General features: G+C 49.4%; 1 protein-coding gene and 1 long non-coding RNA gene across 2 annotated transcripts; one reads left to right on the top strand and one right to left on the bottom strand.

The window, feature by feature from the left end:
• Window positions 1-3,125: 3,125 nt before the first annotated feature.
• LOC141976400 (uncharacterized) lies at window positions 3,126-5,921 on the bottom strand. Its single transcript, XM_074937388.1, has 3 exons — window positions 5,116-5,921; window positions 4,425-4,529; window positions 3,126-4,288 (listed from the first exon to the last, which is right to left on the bottom strand). Exons 1-3 carry the CDS (start codon window positions 5,156-5,158, stop codon window positions 3,528-3,530), a joined length of 909 nt encoding a protein of 302 aa, XP_074793489.1. The 5' UTR covers window positions 5,159-5,921; the 3' UTR covers window positions 3,126-3,527.
• A 2,967-nt stretch (window positions 5,922-8,888) lies between these two features.
• Window positions 8,889-18,708, top strand: LOC141976188 (uncharacterized). Its single transcript, XR_012636084.1, has 5 exons — window positions 8,889-8,909; window positions 13,880-13,936; window positions 17,350-17,370; window positions 17,514-17,540; window positions 18,194-18,708. It is a non-coding gene; the product is annotated as an uncharacterized LOC141976188 (long non-coding RNA).
• Window positions 18,709-19,802: the final 1,094 nt, after the last annotated feature.

Genomic DNA, 19,802 nt, shown 5'->3' with positions numbered 1-19,802 from the left:
AGAGACAGAATAACGGTCTTTTGCGTGCTTCCAAGATACGCACGCTGTTTCATCGTCGATAAACTCACAGGATGAAACCTTGTAGTTGGGGGAAAATAGGTACTGAAAGAGTTCGTCGGGGTCTCTCACGATGCTGGTATTGGGTAGGTTGGTTCTTTGGCCGAATTTACCCCACAGAGAATTTAAAAACAGTTTAGCAATTTGGCGTTTAGCGGGGTTTAGCCTGATCTCGTGTCGGCGTAAAAGCACGCCTTCTTTCTGGTAGAAATCGTTAACGTACTTATTTTGTTTGTCTTCGTCTGTGCACCAGCTGGGATACCCTGAAGCCTCTTGTTTCTGGCGGAGGTGTAATTTTATGTACTCCGAAAAGAGTTTATCAGATTTTTCATTAAAATGCCAGATTTCATAGATTTTAGCCACCACGTACCCCTTCGCTATGGCTGCGTTCAATTCCACAGTGCACCAAGTCCCCAGGATGGCCCTCTCCTCGTCAGTGTGGGTGCACGTCTCCCGCTGCACGGTTTCCGCGCAGGTTCGGCATAGCGGGAACATAAGCTTGCCGCCCACTCTGACAGGTAACAATGGGAAAAAGAGGCCTCGTGGGGGGTACACTTTAACTTTTGCAATTCCAAAATAATTTGCAAGGGGTCCAAATTTGTCATAAACTGTATCGGGGTGCCCGATAGGGTAGTCTTTCGTTTTGTTTACAAAAGGGTACAAGCTGGTAAAATCATAATAGTGGATTTCTTCCCCGGGCTTAGGTTTATAATATAGACGGATGGCGTTCGTCCTCCCCCCAAAAAGAGCATCCCTAGGCATGAGAGGCTGGGGTACTGGGCTCGGTTTAAAAAGCTCGCAAGCTCCCTGTCTGTTTCTTTCATCACCACCCACTCGTGCTCCCAAAGAGTCCTCACTACAAAACCAAGCCGTTTTAGATAGTCGGTCTTGAGCTGCGTCTTGTAATAAAGAAACCCAAAAGTTGTACCCATCATAGGGTTTTGTGCTTTTTCACAATGACAGGCGACACAGCCGTGAAAAAAACACCCATTAAACTCAAAGGCTGTGTGTACCCCGTCAATATTGGCATAACTGTCTAAAAAGTAGGGGCCTACCTGTAGTTCCCCACCCTGTAAAGCGTGCCGTATTTGTATATGTTCTTTTTGAGAGATATACAACAGCCACTGGATAGATGGGGTCGAATATCTCTTTTTCTGTCTGTGATAGTTGTCTGGAGGGAGAAGAGCTACCGTGTTAGGCTCCAAAAACATAAACCTGTACATAGCCATGCAGACGGATGCCAGCGTTATGTACCGGAACGGATCTATACACAGTTTTATCTCAGTGAATTTACCGGGTTCTCTCTCTACTAGATCGACCTTCTCCGTCATATTCATAATTTCTTTTCTGTATAGGATACAAGCCTGTCTCAAAATTTTTACATCCTGCTGGCAGTAATACGCAAGCTCTTTCTGCAGGTCAAAAGTCTCAGAGCTGTGGTCTTGATACCAGTCGAGAAACTCTGCTTTTTCCCTGGGCATCATGCTTTCTACACCGTAGTGCTCCACACCGGGCATAGGCCCCACATAATTTTGATTTTCTAAAGTGTTAAAAAAATGTGGAAAATACCCCTTGCAACCTTCAAACCCCATCGCCTGTGGGAGCTTGCTAAGCTTCATGGGCAAGAAGTTTAAAGAGTCTATAAAACGAATGCCAAGGGCCTTAACTTCCACACACATTAGTTTACTGCCCTGAGTGATCAGTTCTATGCACATCTTTTCCTTCAGTAACTGTCTAACACAGAAATACGCATCATAACCTTTGGAATTGTGTGCTAGGAACGTGTAGTCCCGGAACTCTTTGCCAATAAAGGTCTTAACAAACATAGAAAGACATTCGTCACCCTTAAATTCCCAGGATTTTTCCGGCTTTAGGGACATTGCAAAAATATAATTGGGAGTGTGCAACCCAGTCTCCTGCATGCATTCAAAATCATAAAAAATATACTTTTCTGATGATTCGGGCTTTCTAAGGCTGTCCATAAAACAGAGGTGAATGTCTACATCTCCAACGATCAAACCCTGACACTGCTTACAGCACCTCCCTTTACACCTGTGCTGCTTGTCCACGTACACCTGACACTTACCGCACAAAGTTTTAGACAGGCATTCAACTTGGTTTTTTGACGCACAGTTGACATGTCTGTCTAAACACTCTTTGGATCGACAATACAGTTTACAGCTAGGACACCTCAGCTGCACACCCATGTTGTCAGAGCATGTTGCGCTCAAGCAGAGACGGCAACGATACCTGCAAGAATGGTTGTGACTGTACACTGTGTGGCAAAACTCACAGTAATTTTTTGCTCCGAACAACTTTTTCACATCCAGAACCCCATAGTAATGTTCATTGTGCAACAGGATGAAATAAGTCTTAGGGTACACGGGGCCCCCCGTTTTAAAAAAACCCCAGCCACCTTTCACCGCATACAGCACCACCTGTATGTTAACTCCTAAATGCTGTTCAAACTTTGCTACATCAGTGAGCATAACCTTTTTTTGATCTGACCACCCCAGTTTCTCGTGCAACTTTCTCGCCTCTGCTAACAATTCTGCATCTGTAGGTTTATGACCGGCCATGACAGCCAAGAGCCCTCCCACAAAACATAGATTGGTACCGGTGTAAGTCAGGTCTACTAAACATTGTCTCTTTTTATGAATAATCTGACTACTAAGGATAGAATTTAAAACTCTTCGAGCGCCCCCACCCCTATTTTTTACAACTGTCACAACAAGGCGCAACGTCCCATCGAAATGCAATTCTCTATTGCTCTGAAGCAGCTTTGAGGTCTGGTTCAAGAAATCCTCAGCGGACAGCTCATCCCTAGTTCTTCTGACTGAAAACAAAGGATTAGTTAAACGACGGCTCTCTAAACGTAACTGTACGTAATCATCAGGGCCTACCCTACCATTAACATCATCAAGCACTAGCTGTATCCCTCTGTGTATGGCTTCAACAGCCTGTTGAGCTGAATTTATTTGCTCAAGATGGACAAAACGAAACTCCTCACAATACACCGACCCCCCAAATCTAGGTAATTCACGTTGCCAACTTCTCACTCTCTCCATATACACCTCTGCATTTTCAGGGTTACTTGGGGGTTCCTCTACGGAACCATCAGTGGCATCTTCTACATCCGATACTAATTGAGAGTCAGACTCTGAGACGCCTCCGTGAGGGGCATTGGGAGTTGATGGGACTCCGTCTAGAGAGCACTCTGGGGAATTTTCTAAACCAGAGTCTGATTTCGCCTCCCCATTTTCAGACATGCCAGTTTGAGAGCCTCTGGTAGGGGGCATCTCTTTTTGTTTTTTTTCCCTCATTACCTCTTTAGCCCTTTTTAAAATTTTTACAGCGACCCTGGCCTGGAATTTTTTGGCAGCCATCTGTTTATCCCCCAAGCGCCGTCCGCCCTTTTGTTTACACACGAGCTGATGTGCACCCTTGAGGGTACCCCTTTCCACACCTAGTCATGCCTGATCAGAGCCACCCTTTCCAGCCCCCCTTTCTTTTAGGCCCCCTGAGGATTCAGCGTCCATCAGTTTTCTGAACAAAGCGTCGTATTTTTTCCAAATCTTTTTAGAATGCCGTAGTTTTAGACTCCCCGAAGATACAGCGTCCATCAGTTTTCTGAATGAAGCATCAAACTCTTCCCAAATACTAGAATATGGGGGATCTTTGTCAGTCCTTAGTTTTTTATTCACAACCCCTAGAGTGCCTGCTCTGGGTTTGTGAATGTGTGTGTTTCTGCACACATTCAGAGCCCCTAGAGTGCCTACTCCGGGTTTGTGAATGTGGACGTTTTCGCTCACAGTTTTCTCAGGGCTTGGTGCGGCGGTGGCCACTGAGGAACTGGAGTTGTGTTTGCATGGTTGCAATACCTTGGCATCGCAGGTGTTTTCAATCCTTGGTTTTTTATTCACAATCCCTAGAGCGCCTGTTCCGGGTTTGTGAATGTGGGCGTTTTCGCTCACAGTTTTCTCAGGGCTTGGCGTGGCGGTGGCCGCTGAGGAACTGGAGTTGTCTTTGCATGGATGTTTTTTACCAGAGTGTTTTGTTTTGTCCTTGGGTTTGACGTAAATGAGGTTTGGACTGGGCTGATGCTTCATCTGCACTCTTGTGCTGTTTTGCGTTGTTAAAGGTCTCAAAGCAGATTCCTGGTTCTTTGGTGGTTCTCGGGGAGGGGTCCTTGTAGCTCCCACTACAGCCTTGTCAGAAGGGCTGCATATGCCTGCTTGGGGCAGGAGGGGGGAAAAAAAGCATTTTACAAAAATGTAACTTTGCCAGCTTTCTCACCCACACCTATGTATGTACTTAAAATACAAAACCTCATAAATTAACCAGACTAATAAGCAAAATATATTTACCCGGCTTCATCCATCCATCTGTCACTGATACTTGTGAATTTTTCTTTTCAATTGTCTCTTTCCTTTTTCTTTTGAGCATTTTTACCCGCTCAAGTTTTGACCGTGCTGTAAAGCAAACAACATTCTAATAAAACACATGAAACTGTCTAGTAAACTTTAAAATAAAATAAAATAATATCCATTAGAGTGTTTTTTCTATTTAAAAAAGTCATAGCTTTAAAACAAAATAATCCATTTCAGGCTGTACAACAATCACAGGTTTTGAGTTTATTTCTACCACTTTGAAAACAACCCCCACAAATATTTTTTTTTTTTTAAATACATCTCATTTTGCAAAGTAAAAACCCTGCTAATTGGAAACACACCATCACCATCAGTTTGTAGACATATACTTTTTAAAAACCGCCTATGTTTTACACACACACACACACACACACACACACACACACACACACACACACACAGAGTTTAAAACACTGTTTGCAACAAAATACTTTTCAATAAACCCACATGCTTTTAAAAAGATCCCTGGTTGTTCTGGCCCCCGCCCTGCCCCAGCCATGTGTGCTTGGGGTCTTTGGGGTAAGAAAAACAAGCCAAAATGTTAGTTAGTATTAGCTCCCAAATCCCTATTCAACCTATGTAATACCTGAAGTTATTAAGCACAACTACAGTTAAAAATGGTTTTTACCTTGGCCTGGTGATGAACTGCAACTTAAAGTTACTGGCTCCATGCTAAACAGATCACACTGCAATACAGATATGCACCATTATTTACTAAGATAGCATGGCCAAAAAATGGCATTATATAATATATATATATTTTCAGAGTTAAAAAAAAAAACCAGGGAACATACCTCCACTTGCAGCCCAGCAGCAATTCAAGAGAGTTTCTGTTGAAAGAGACAGTCTCCAAGCTACCTGAGGTTTTGTTGTTTTTTTTTTTACACCATCCTAACTCTTTTGTTTCAAAATAGTTAGCAGGTTGATTGGATCACCCCTCCCTAGCATTCCCTTTTGTGATCGGGGGTGGGGAATAAGTTTTTCTGCACAATTGGGCTGCTTTTCTTTTTTAAGTTCAAATACTTTTTGTTCCCCCCACCCTGTAGGGCCTTCTTACAGTAACCATTTCAAGTGAGGGGCCCTTTGCAGCTATCAATGAATGTCTTGGGGCTTGTTTTTGTTTTTAAAAACATGTTCTTTCATGCTTAAAGTTTGGTGGAACGGGGGGTGATTTCTAGAAAAAGTGCCCCGTGGCCTTCAACCAACTCCTGGGCCATATTTAGACTGGCCTATAGCGTTCCACCAACTCCAGGGGTTATATTTAAACTGCCCAATAGCATCTGCAAACTCCTGAGGTTTTATTTCATTTCATATTAATCAGAACTCACCATCCTCACCCACCCACCTCCCTTACTATGGGTGCACCCCCATCAAAATTAACCCTATGGCAACAAGGGTGAGTAATCACAGTCACCCTGGCTATTCAGTGAGGGGGGGGGGGTGGTTAAACCCGTTCAGTTCAACAGAATAAGTCAACTCTATTGTACTCAACCACATGTCTGAACCATCCCCGTTTGTTTTATTGTAAACACATTTTTAGGGTATTTTTCCCCCTCCCACAACATACATTTCAGCTTTTTTTTTTTTTTTGCTGTAAATGGGTCTCTCTTACACAAAAGACACAAGAGCTAGGTTCTCACAAACAATTTTTTTTATTTAAAAGACATACAGCTCCTTCAAAACAAACCAAGATGCTCCATTAAAAAAAGAAAGAAAGAAAAAAAGACTTTAAGCTCCCTTAAGGGCCAGAGACCTTTTAACAGAAATACAAATAGTCACAAAGCCCTTTTCAATAGATTTTTTTTTAAAATTTACAGCTACCAAGTTTTATATCGCATGTTTGGCACCTCACCATTTTCTAACTTAATCCTTTTAGATTTCTTACAAATAGCCTTTTTCTTAAGCAGGGTTCTGTAACTTTTTGTGCGGACCAGACGGTCAATATAACGCTCTAAGCAGGCATCTTCCGGTTTGGTCATTTTCTTTAAAACATGGTCAGGGTCTCCACTGAATTGCACAGCATTTATCAAGGTCACCCCTTGTGCTAAATGTTCTTGGGTTAGGCATAGACATTGCATAGCATAACCTATGGCAATCACAGTGTTTAATAAGCTTTCCAAACACAGCTCAGCACACAGGCCCCGGAGCTTGCAGTTTATATCCACTGAAGTCCAAGTCACACAGTCATGGTGCCGCTGGCCTGGTGCATCTATGACACAGCCCTCACAATCTTCAAAAAGCTTTTCCCTAAGACAGTGATTAAGAACAGAATAAACAGCAACGCGTACAATAGTCTGCATGACTTTGTTACGCTCACGACGTGGCACTGGCTCAGTCAGTTCCATGCCAAGCCTCCTCCTAAACTCCTCATAGCCGTCATCCTCGGAGTCCTCTTCAACATTTTGTATTGGCGTTGAGCAAAAACAAGGTGGGCCCGGTTCATCTTCGCTGCTTGGTGCAACGCTGTTTAGAGTCTCCGGGTCCTCTAGAAAGGCATCATTGAGCTGTTGAGAGATTTTTTTCAAAAAAGAAACAGCGTAAGCACCCCACTGCTCGGTTTTTGATTTACACAATCCCTGGTTCCTAGCCCCGTTACAACCCCATCCCGACCGTCACTTCTTAAGCATTCATTTACCTGAGCGTTCATCTTGTCCACTAGTGACTTCCCCGAGCTGCGATCACCTTCCTCCTCCCGGGGGGTGGCCAACAAGAGGCCATCACGCTCATCGTGGGGCCCCACAAGCGGCTGGGTTTCAGGGTCCGGGGTATCCATCAATGGCTGGGCCAAAGGGCTCCCCTGAATTGCCCCCTCCTCCTCCTCGGAACTGTCGCTGATGTAGCGCTTTCTCCGCGGTTTGTTGAAGGCCCTCGGGGCTAAAACAAAGTCCGAAGTTCTCACGGGGGTGGTGAAGGAGTCCATGTTTCCACGATTTCTAAAACATGCGCTCTTGGTAAAAGACAGCCTCTTCTGCCCGACGCTGGGCCTTATGGGGTGATGGTGCTGCGCTCTGATTGGCAGAGGGGTCATACGCCCCTCTTCTGGGTGGTTCACCCCATCCCAGAACCTGCCCTATTTTGGTCAAATCTGCTCTCGGGCCGGCCTGATTGGTAGAGGTTGGTGGGAGGAGTTGTTAGAGGGGTCACACGAATCATTTCTGGACGGGTCACCCCGCCCCCGGAACTCATCCTAATTGGTCAAATCTCCTCTTGGTCCTATCGGAACAAAACCCCTCCTGATTGGTAGCGGGGTGGGGGGAGGAGTTGTTAGAGGGGTCACAAGACCCACTTCCAGAGAGGACACCCCCACCCCGGAACTCGCCCTGATTGGTCAAAGCTCCTCTCTGGGAGGTCCTACGGGGCAAAACCCATCCTGATTGGTGGTGGGGGGGGAGGAGTTGTTAGAGGGGTCACAAGACCCACTTCCGGAGAGGACACCCCCCTCCGGAACTCGCCCTGATTGGTCAAAGCTCCTCTTGGGGGGGAAGTCCTACGGGGCGAAACCCATCCTGATTGGTAGAGGGCAGTGGGAGGAGTTGTTAGAGGGTTCACATGACATACCTTGCTTCCGGTCACGTGGCAGCCTTGACCCTGGAAGTAATACCCCATGGGACAGGACTTCCGGTGGGGGGGGGCAGAGGTCAAGGGGTGGGGTTAAAGGGGTCAAGGGGTGGGGTGGGTGTCACATGACACACCTTGCTTCCGGTCATGTGGCAGCCTTGACCCCGGAAGTAATAACCCATGGGGCGGGACTTCCGGTGGGTGGGGCTAAGAGGTCAAGGGGCGGGGCTGAGGGGTCAAGGGGGCGGGGCTAAGGGGTCAAGGGGCGGAGTCAGGGTTTGATTGATGGTAGGGCCCTTATACTACTGGTGTCACCTGGCCTGTGACAATCCAATGCCAATCACGTTGTTGTGATGCAGCAGGAGGGGCCCAGTCATTTTCTATAGATGTCTGCTGGAGTGCAGGCTCTTCCGGGCCACTCCCCAGAATGTGTCTCACATTTCCATGCTTCGTTGCCAAGGCCAGATCCCAGATGTGAGCTCCTATCAACTGCACGTCCATCCCCTAGTTGCACCTGTAGCTTTAATGCTCCAAAGGGCTCTTAGTAACACAGAAAAGGAATTCCCCTTAGACAGAAGGGTTGAGATGGAAGAGCTGAATCGGGATCCAGACCCACGTCTTCCATCAAGGTTAGATGCTTTTCAAATCCCAGGGCTCCTGTGCCTTGGTGCGTATCACGAACCGCCAGCCCCGCTCCTATCAAAGCTACTGGCTCCTGGGGCTGGGAGTGTGTCTGTGGGGTGTCTGTAACTAACCCCAGTTGTTATGGGACACAGCATCACACAGCACCTGTCTCTGTGTCTAACTCTTTTCTCTTCCCCATTTTAGCATCTAAGGAAAAGAAGATCAAGGAACTAGAATCAGGTACTTGGATAATCCCTAGTAAACATGTGTCTCTGCTTTCACGTTCTAACATGATATGAATGTAGCGCCCACTCTCCACCTGATTACCTCCTTTAATGCCAATCCGCTTACAGGTTTAGGTTCTTTTGGATCCCGCCACCCACTCAGCAGGGTGTATCTTCTTTCTTTTTTCCTATGAAATTATTTGGCAGTGCCTCCACCCCCCTCGCTCTTTCCTGGCAGGGTCACCAGGGCAGCTTGGGCGGAAAATTCTAACCACAGGGTAACCCCCACTTACTTGCCAGATAGTTGGAGACTTCCAAGAAATAACACAAACACATACAATATATTCAGTACAATAATTATATTAAACAGAAGAGAAATACAACATAACAGGGTAAAACACTATTTTTAGGGTCACCGGTGCCCACACTGAAGATACCCGTGACTTGATGTAGCAAATGTAAAATTAGTGTCCTGTTGGTACGCGTACTTTGCTGGGGCCCTTGATGACCTATAACCCCAAAATTCTTCTCTGCAGTGGTTTAGCAGTGTGGCTGACTGGGTTCAGTGCAGCCCAAAGGACTCACAAGTGGGAGAAGGTGGTAAATCCCTCCACAGATGTAATATGCAGCAGGTTATAAAATCCTCAAACCCTTACTCCCTGGCTTGAGGACACAGTTCACAGAGTAGAGGGGTCCCCAAAACAAATTCCCTGACTAACTAAACGATGGTGCACTCACAAACTCCATGAATGATCCTCAGGTTCGAAGATGACTCTGGACTCCTCTGTCACGGCTCAGGGGCTGCTCTCTGCTGGCAGGGATCCTCCTCAGGCAGCAATCAGGCTGCGTCGGTCCCAGGATTTTCCCTTACCACAAAGGGGTGCAGGGCTCAAGGGGTAGGTTACACAACTACACTAACATCCCAACTGTAGCCTCCTACCCCAGCCTCCAGTAACACACTCAGCAGGCAGCTTCCCTGGACGAGCAGCCAGAGCAGAGCTGCCCACGTGCTGACTGGTCTCACCGAGGGAGCTGGGGGGCGAACTCAGCCTGGCTGGGCAAGTTTCCCAGCAAACTCTACAAATTGGGAATCATCAGTGGGGAAGGAAAAACCCAGCTGAGGGATCTGCTGTCAGGTCCCTAGAGGCCTGTTCTCAGGGGGAACCCTGCATGCAGGCCTGGGATTCACCAGCTCCCAGCATGGCCAGTCCTGCCCTTGCCCTGTCTGGCTCCAGACTGACTCCAAAATGGCTTCCCCCTGGGAGGGCTTCTCACTCCGTATTGCTTGCCGGGCAAACTCTGAGTCTGCCTTGGCTCCCCCTCCCTACCAGAGACAATGTGCCTTTCCCTGAGCTGCCAGCACACAGGGCCCCAGGAATCGAGGTAATCTCCTTGCGAGTACATGAAAATCACCACACACAATATATGTACTTCAGTCACCTTCATGATTATCTCCCGCTCCCATGGAAATATTCAAACACTGCAGTGTTTGCAGCTCACATTTCAATATCATCCTTAATGACAGAGAGTGAATTTAGTGCCTATGGACTAGCAGGATTTAACCAGGGACTGGGCAAACTTCCTCCCTGAAATTCTATGCATATATCTCAATTCTGACTTGCTCTGCTGGTCCCCCAGTGCCCACCCACAACTCCCTGCTATCTTTGCCCTGGGCTCCCTGCCACCACTCTGCCAGTGTCCCTCAATCCTGACCAGCAGCCCCCTGCTAACCAGCCCTGGGCTCCCTTGCACAAAGCTCTTCTGGTACCACTCAGTCTTGACCTGCAATCCCCAACTATCACAGCCCTGGACTCTCCAGTCCCAAAGCTCTGTGGTGACCCTCAATCCCAGTGTGCAGTTAGTGGTGGCATTAGGTTCCTGCAAGCCGTACAATTCCAGGGAACCCTGAGGCAGCGAGGGGCCCCCTGAAAGCCAGAGCTGGTCCACCAGGCGTCAGCTGCTCCATTGTGCTCAGTGTTGCCCAGCGTTCTGAATGGTGTCCTCTGCACACAGTGTGACCTCACACACCACACATGCCAGGTCACTGGTAGGGGCCCAAGAACTGAGCTGTGCAGGGGTTTCCCATGGGACAAACACCACCACTGCCTGCAGCCCCCAGCTATCCCAGCCCTGGGCTTCCTCCCCCAGCCCCATCTCTGTTGGCATCTCTCAGTCCCCAGCCACAGCTTCCCTGCTATCCCAGCCCTCAGCTCTGGAGTCCTGTCCTGTTTCCCCCCATCCTAGTCTAGGGCTCGAATGAACAGTGTCTCCAAAACCTACTATGCTTTATATGGGCTCCGTGAGGGGCACTCTGATGGGCCCCACCATCCACCTTGTTCCACTAGGAGCCGAGACAGGACCTGGCCCACATCTCTAGGGGTGAACTGTAACTCCAGAGCCACATAGTCCCACGGACTCTTCCCCAGCTAAGCTCCTGCCAACCATTAACCCTAGAGTTACACAAATCAACACCACAAAGGGATTGCCCGGCACAGAAATAGGATGTCTAAGGCTGGGTAACAGACTACAGGAGTACAGGCCTCTCTCTATGTGATACATGTTCGGGTATGACACTCCGTCCCCTCATTCCTGGCAGGGCCATCAGCTGGGGGTGCTGCCCCCAGGGGCAATTTGTTTAAAGGCTGATCTGGGACCTTGTCTGTTGTTCATTAACAACAATTTTGTCTGACATATCCTGTCGGTTCTGAAACCCTTGGTTCATCGGGTACATCTACACTGCAGCTGGGAATGAGCATCCCAGCTCAGGTAGCTGACTCATGCTAGCTCTGCTCGAGTGTCATGCATGGTCAGCCTAGTTGTCAGAGCAGGAGCAGGAGTCAGGTGTGAACATGCAGCAGGGTCAGCTTCCCAGGAGATCACAGTCAGGGAGAAGGAGCAGGTAGGACAAAGGAACCAGTCTTGGGCAGGGAATGCCCCAGTTGCATGGAGAAATTCCTGGTCCCGTGCTTCATTTAAATAGAAGCAGAGAACCAATCAGGAGCCACAGCATTCCACTAATCAGATACCCGAAATGGAGTCCTCTGTTACAGTTGAGGTTGTAGGTCTGGTAAGTGTTAGCAGGTCAGTGGGAGGTGGGTTGGAACTTACTGGCTGAGAAGAGCCCTGTGGACCAGGCTTCAAGACATCTCCCTGGCATCAGTCCCTTGCCACGTGAGGCCCCCTGGGTAACACTGGACCAGGCTTTTGGGGTGATTCTTATGGAATGCTCATACTAGCACAGGAGTGTGTATATTTTCCACCGTCTCTCAGGTGTTCTCAGGACCGTATCCCTCCCAGATAAGGTACTAAAGTCTGTCAAAAGGGTTTCCCATGTAGGGTTTCAAAAGTGAGACATGAAACACTGGGTGAAACTCCTGGGAGTGTGATAGTTGATGTTCAGAAGTGCCTGAGTTAACCTGTTGCTGTGTCCTAAAGGGGCCAAGGAACTGAAAGTCCAGCTTGCGAGAGGGTCTGTCTGTTCAGAGATGCTTTGTGGAGAGCCATACTTTTCCCCCCACTGAGTACGTGGGGCCTTGCGGACATGAGGAATCCGCTATACTAGGTCTGAGGTGGCTGGGTTGGGAGAGGACATAGGTAATTGCAGGTGGAATCAGGAGTGGTACCTTTAGTTAGTGGAAAACGGTCTTTGATCCACAGATGTATGGTCTATGTTGTTATATGGAAACTCTGCAGAAGGGAGAAGCGAGGACCAGTCACCCTGGTGGTGGCTGACGTAACATTGTAGCTACTGTTCGAGGATCTGGTTGGTCTTTTCCTTTTGCACACTGGACTTGGGAGGGTAAATGGAGAAAAGACACATGTGGATCCCCATCAGGCAAAGGGCCTCACACCAGAACCGGGCCATGAACTGAGGCCGCTGATCAGAGGTGATACGTTCTGGAAGGCCATGGAGATGAACTGCATGGTTTATACATAGTTAGGCCATCACTGCAGCATAGCATATGCCTGTGTTGGGGACGAAAACAGCCATTTTGGTAAAGTGTCCACTACTGTCAGTATTGCTATGAATTTCTACAATAAAGTCTACAGTGATAGCCACCCAGAGTTGAGACAGGATGGCCAAGGGATGGAGAAGATCATAGGTGTGTGTGTCATCTTGGCATAGGCACAAACATTACAGGAGGCAATGAATGACTGTATTATGGGGTGCATCCAGGGCCACCAAAAGGAATGGGATCTGAACCATTGGGCCTGACACTTCCCCAAGTGTTCCACTAGAGAAAAATCATGGCACAGTTGCAGGAATACAACTGCTGCTTAGTCTAGGGGAATACAGTAGCCTATGTTGTCCATGCAGACTGTCAGAACCAGGATGTGGGCAGTCAGGCCTAGTGGTCAGAACAGGGATCAGAAGCCAGGAGCCAGGCCAAGGCAGGATACCAGAAGATCAGAGATCGAGACGGTGCAGAAGGGCAGCCGGAGAGTCAGGAGAAGGTAGCAGGTCATGTTACCAGGAGATCAGAGTCAGGCAGCAGGAGCAGCTAGCACAGGGGAGGCAGCACTAAGCCAGCTGCTCTCTAAAGATGACTGCTGCTGTCCAGGCTCTTCTGGGCCATTTCCCAGAATGTGGCTTACGTTTCCAAGCTTTGTTGCCAAAGCCAGATCCCAGATGTGAGCCTCAATCATCTGCATGTCCATCCCCTAGTTACACCTGGAGCGTGTAGCTTTGATGCTCCAAAGGGCTGTTAGTAACACAGAGAAGGAATTCCCCTGAGACAGAAGGGTTGAAAATGTCAGAACTGTATCGGGATCCAGACCCACGTCTTCAATCAAGGTGAGATGCTTTGCAAATCCCAGGTCTGCTGCATGTTGGTGAGAATCACTAACCGCCAGTTCCGCTCCTATCGAAGCTGCTGATTCCTGTACTGGGGCTGGGAGTGTGGCTGTGGGGTGTCTGTAATTAACCCCAGTCATTATGGGGCACACAGCATCACACAGCTAACTCTTTTCTCTTCCCCATTTCAGAGGCTGAGAAGAAGAAGGGTTGGTTCGGCTAATGTCTCTGCAGGAGCTCCACTCTAGGTGAGCTAGTGCCCCCTGTGCCTTTCACTGGAGATTTCTACTGGCAGTGTCCGTTCAGCCCATGTGTGTGTGCTAGTCAGCCTCATATCCCCTGCCGTTGTTCTATAGCGCTGGGTGGACAAACCACCCTCAGTTCCTTCTCTGCCGCAAAGCTCCCAGCAGAGAACTCTGAAGCTGAGGGGATGGAGGGTGGGTCGTGGAGCACCCCTAGGGACACATCTCGAAGGACCACAGTTCCTGCACAGGGTGAGTGACCATTTCTTGCAATCAGGTACTTGGATAATCCCTAGTAAACGTGTGTCTGGGCTTTCACACTGTCATGTGATGGGAAAGTGACCACATGTGCTGTATGAATTTCAGTCACCTTCATGATCATCTCCCCTGCCTGGGAAATAAACAAACCCTGCAGCGTTTGCAGCTCAGGTTTCAGTATCATCCTTAATGACAGAAAGTGACTCTAGTGCAAAGGGAATGGCGGGACATGGGGCAGGTCTACACTACGGTTTATGATGATATTACTGACGTTGCTCAGGGGAGTCAAAAAGCACCAACCTAAGCGCAGGTGTGGCCCGCGCTATGTCAGGGGCAGACGCTCTTCCACCAACAGAGCCACAGCCGGTCAGGGAGCTGGATTAGCTTTACTGACAGGGGAGCTCTTGCCCATCGGCATAAAGCATCTTCACCAGACACACCACAGTGGTGCAGCAGCGCCAAGGTAGCGCTTCTAGTGTAGACTGGCCCTTAGTTAGGTGCCCGCAAACTTCCTCCATGCAGTTCTGTGGAGACATCTCAGGTCAGACTTGCAAAATCCCTGATCCCCAATGCTGGGCTCCCTGCCTGCAGCCAGCTCTGCTGGATCCCTTTGTGCCCACCTGTAGCCCCCCAAAATCCTAGCCTTGAGTTCTGCCTGTGACTCTCAATCCCCACCTGCAGCCCCCTGCTATCCCCGCCCAGGACTTCCCAGGCCCACAGCTCTGTCAGAGCCCCTCAATCCTGTCCTGCACCTAATGGTGGCATTAGGCACCTGCAATCTCACCGGCCACACGTCAGCTACTCTATCTTGCTCAGTGCTGCCCGGGGCTCTGAATGGTGTCCTCTGCACAGCGTGAACTCACACACAGCACACATGCCAGGTCACTGGTAGAGGCCCCAGAACTGAGCTGTGCAGGGGGTCCCCATGGGACAAACACCTCCACTGCCTGCAGCTCCCGGCTATCCCAGCCCTGGGCTTCCTCCCACAGCCCCAGCTCTGTTGGCATCCCTCAGTCCTCACCCAGAGCCTCCCTGCTATCCCAGCCCTCAGCTCTTCAGTGCTGTCATGTTTCCTCTCCACCTCGTTTAGGCCTGGGCCTCAAATAAACAGAGCCTCCAAACCCTACTATGGTCCATAAGGGCTTTGTGAGGTGCACGCTGATGGGCCCCACCTTGTTCCACTAGGAGTCGAGACAGGACCTGACCCAATGGCTCTAGGTGTGGACAGTAACTCCAGTGCCCCATGAAGCCATTGCCCAGCTAAGCTCCTGCCAACCACTAACTACTAACGTTACAAACTTTTGCAGATCAGCACCACAAAAGGATTGCCCAGCACAGAAATAGGAGGTCTGAGGCCTGGTGACAGGCTGCAGCAGTGCAGGCCTCTCTGCACCTGATACATGTTCTTGCGTGACGGTCTCTCCCCTCATTCCCGGCTGTGCCATCAGCTGGGGGTGCTGCCCCCTGGGGCAAATTGTGGGCTCTGTTTAGGGGCTGATCAGGGACCTTGTCTGTCGTTCATTAACAACAGTTTTGTCTGACACGTCCTGTCAGTTCTGAGACCCTTGGCTCATTGGGTACATCTACAGTGCAGGTGGGAGCGAGCTTCCCGGCACGGGTAGCCAGACACATATTAGCTCTGCTTGAGCTAATGCACTAACAATAGCAGTGTGGGTGGGTGTAACGTGGTCTCTGGGATGCAACCTGGACTGTGGGACCACTGACCCCCCCCCCCCATATGCACCAACGTGGGCTGCCTCTCACAGTGTGGTGCTGATTTCAAGCTACAAACCTCTGACAGGCACTGCACTTGCACAGCCATCCACAGGCAGGGACACACCCAACCGAGTTATGTGAAGATCTCCCAGCAACTCATGAACCAGCAATAGGGAGGGTCCAGCCAATTCCCCCCAGTGCCCCAGTCTTGCACCCCAGAACTGTACCGTCCTGCACTGGTCAGAAGCCTGGCCAGTGTAAGTTCATGACCCAGTCCACAGACACACACCAGCCTTTGCAAACTGAGCTGAGATTTCTTAAGCACTTCAACCAAAACACACTGTTTAAGGTAAAATATAAAACAGATTTATTAACTCCAGAAAGGTAGATTTTAAGTGATTACAAGTAGCAGGCGTAGAGATCAAAGTTGGTTACTTAATAAATAAAAATAAATTTGCAGTCTGAGTTCTACAGACTAAACAGGGTTTGAATCAGGCAGCATCTCAGCCTGACAGATGGTCCAAGCAGTTACAGTTCCTCAATACACAGGCTGGGACTGCCTTCCAGCCTGGGCCCACCCTTCCCCAGTTCAGAGTCTTTGTCCTCCAGATGTTCTTCCAGGTGTTGAGTTGGGAGTGGAGAGAGGTCAAGTGATGATGTCACTTCCCCTCTTTTATAATTTCTTCCAGCTTGCTGGAAAGATCTTGCTGTGACGAGGGGATCAGGCAGCCCCCATTGGTCAAGCCCCCATTGGTCAGGCAGCCCCCACTGCTGCAGTGCGTAGCTTTGATGCTCCAAAGGGTTATTAGCAACGCAAAAAGGGAATTCCCCTTAGATGAAAGGATTGAAGACGTCAGAGCTGTATGCGGATGCAGACTTAAGTCTTCCACCAAGGCTAGATGCTTTGCAAATCCCACCCAGGATTTTTATCCTACCAGTGTCCCTTTAAAATTCCCAATCTGCTGGGGGCAACCACAGCTAAACAGCACCTTCTTACAGGCCTGGATTCTGCTCTGGGTGACACCAATTTAAATCCAGAGTCACTCCTGTGACGCACATGGAGTTATTGTGGATTTACAGCAACGTCTCTGAGAGCAACATTTGCTCCAGTCCCCAATACTGAGACAATTGAGAGCCAGTCGTTGCTATTTGCAGAGATCTCTGGTCTCTGGATGAAAGGGCCTGTCTCTAGGGTGACCAGATGTCCCAATTTTTGGGTCTTTTTCTTATATAGGCTCCTATTATCTCCCACCGCTGTCCTGATTTTTCACATTTGCTGTCTGGTCACCCTACCTGTCTCTCACTTCACACAGCTGGGACATTTCTCCTTCAGCAGCGAGGGCCCACGAACTATGTGTAAAGCGATCACATGGTCACAGAGCAACACCCAGAACTGAGCCCTCTGCCTAAATGACAGGGAATAACTCCATCTCTTTCCATTTCAGACAGGGCGGTCACAGAGCTAGGTAAGAGGACGCGTTTTCATGTCGCATTTCACATCACTTGGTTCCTTTCTATTTGCCAATGACCCCTCTCCCAGAACGGCGTCTCCTGGGGGAACGAGTTCCCCACGTTGCCCCTGACCATGTTTGTTTCTCTTCCCTTGCAGATTTCAGGAGGGCTCAGAGCTACATGGGTGAGTGGGGCTGTGAGGGGCTGAGCAGACGCTGCCCTGGGGTTAGTGGTATTGGCGATACACAGATGAGCTGTCAGAGGTGTGGGGTCCCCATGGGGTGGGCAGGGCAGGACGTGCGCTGGCTGCAGAGCCATGGGGCTGGATGCCACGAATGGTCCTGAACACACTGCCCTGACCTGTAAGTCTCAGCCCCAGGCAGCTCCCTCACAATCCCCCCCTCAGCTAGTCCTGACACCCCCCCCCCCACACACATCTCCCACTGGTCCTTCAGCAATGATCCATCCCTACCCTAGCTCCCCCTACAGACCCACTCAGCCCTCCCCCTACAGCCTTCAGAGTCTTCACCCTTCCATGGACTGCCAGAGCCCTAACGCCTCCCAGGGACAGATCCTGTGCAGGGGGGAGTGAGAGGAAGCAAGGAGCCCAACCCTCACTGCCCCTTGTCCCACCTCCCCACCAGCTCAGGGACCAGGACCAGCCACAGCCCTGGAGCTCCCGGCCAGATCCAGGCTGGCGGGGCCAGTCTCACTAGTCATCCCAACCTTAATACTCTGTCCTTCGCTCCAGCTGTGCTGTCTGGAATCTCTCCTGTGGAATCGTGGAGTCCCTGATGGACCCGTGGCTAATGGAGTTATTCTGGTTTCTCTCCCCAGTCTGCATCATCCTGGAGTCAGTTTGACAACATCCTGAAATCACCGTCTCTGGGGGTGGCAGAAGAGTCCGACATGACCCACAATCTCCATGGCCGGCTGCCTATCTGGAGCCCTGATAGCTCTGGGGAAGGAGGGGTTTGTGTCCAGGAATCATTATGCTTTAGGCCTTGTCTACACTGCCACTTTACACTGCTGCAACTTTCTTGCTCAGGGGTGTGAAAAAACATCCCCTGAGCATTGCAAGTTTCCGTTCTGTAAAGCGCCAGTGTAGACAGTGCACCAGCGCTGGGAGCTGCGCCCCTCCTGGGGTGGGTTTTTCACAGCGCTAGGAGAGCTCTCTTCCAGTGCTGGAGCCGTGACTACACAGCCATGTTAAAGCGCTGCCTCAGCAGAACTTTAACATTGCTAGTGAAGACATCCCTTTAAAGATGGAGTTTGCAGGGGGTACTGGGAGGTGGGAGACAGCCCGGACTAGGAGCTGGGGATGCTGAGCAAGACTGTGAGGGGCAGAGTGAGACAGGAGAGACGGGAGAGACTCCCTGAGGGGGGTGCTGGGCTCTAGGGAGATCTGGGGGACGGTATCACCCCAGCGAGGCCGACACTGTGATCCAGAACTGGGGTGAGACGCTGACAGTGGTTGGGGTGTGTCATAAATGTAAAGGGAAGGGTAAACACCTTTAAAATCCCTCCTGGCCAGAGGAAAAATCCTCTCACCTGTAAGGGGTTAAGAAGCTAGGATAACCTCGCTGGCACCTGACCAAAATGACCAATGAGGAGACAAGATACTTTCAAAAGCTGGAGCGGGGGGGGGGGGGGAAACAAAGGCTCTCTGTCAGTGTGATGCTTTTGCCGGGAACCGAACAGGAATGGAGTCTTAGAACTTAGGAAGTAATCTAGCTAGATATGTGTTAGATTCTGTTTGTTTAAATGGCTGAGAAAATAAGCTGTGCTGAATGGAATGGATATTCCTGTTTTTGTGTCTTTTTGTAACTTAAGGTTTTGCCTTGAGGGATTCTCTGTGTTTTGAATCGGATTACCCTGTAAGGTATCTACCATCCTGATTTTACAGAGGTGATTCTTTTTTACTTTTTCTTCTATTAAAATTCTTCTTTTAAGAACCTGATTGTTTTTTCATTGTTCTTAAGATCCAAGGGTTTGGGTTTGAGTTCACCTCTGTAAATTGGTGAGGATTTTTATCAAGCCTTCCCCAGGAAAGGGGGTGTGGGGTTTAGGGAGGATTTTGGGGGGAAAGACGTTTCCAAGCGGGCTCTTTCCCGGTTACATATCTGTTAGACGCTTGGTTGTGGCAGCAATAAAGTACAAGGGCAAAAGGTAAAATAGTTTGTACCTTGGGGAAGTTTTAACCTAAGCTGGTAAAAATAAGCTTAGGGGGTTTTCATGCAGGTCCCCACATCTGTACCCTAGAGTTCAGAGTGGGGAAGGAACCTTGACAGGGTGTATCTGGATCTAGAAGGGGGGAGTCTCTCATTTTATAGTGTCAGTTCAATGGCCCTTATCCTGGAGATTCTTGTGGAAGGTTCTGAGAGATTGTTCCCGTTCCTCAGCCCTGGTCACTCTGCGGGGAGGGACCAGGGGAAACCCCCCAGCA

The sequence above is a fragment of the Natator depressus genome, chromosome 23, assembly GCF_965152275.1.
Source record: "Natator depressus isolate rNatDep1 chromosome 23, rNatDep2.hap1, whole genome shotgun sequence".
NCBI classification, from domain to species: Eukaryota; Metazoa; Chordata; order Testudines; family Cheloniidae; genus Natator; species Natator depressus.
Note: the sequence above shows the minus strand (reverse complement) of the source record. Positions and strands in the feature narration are given on the sequence as shown.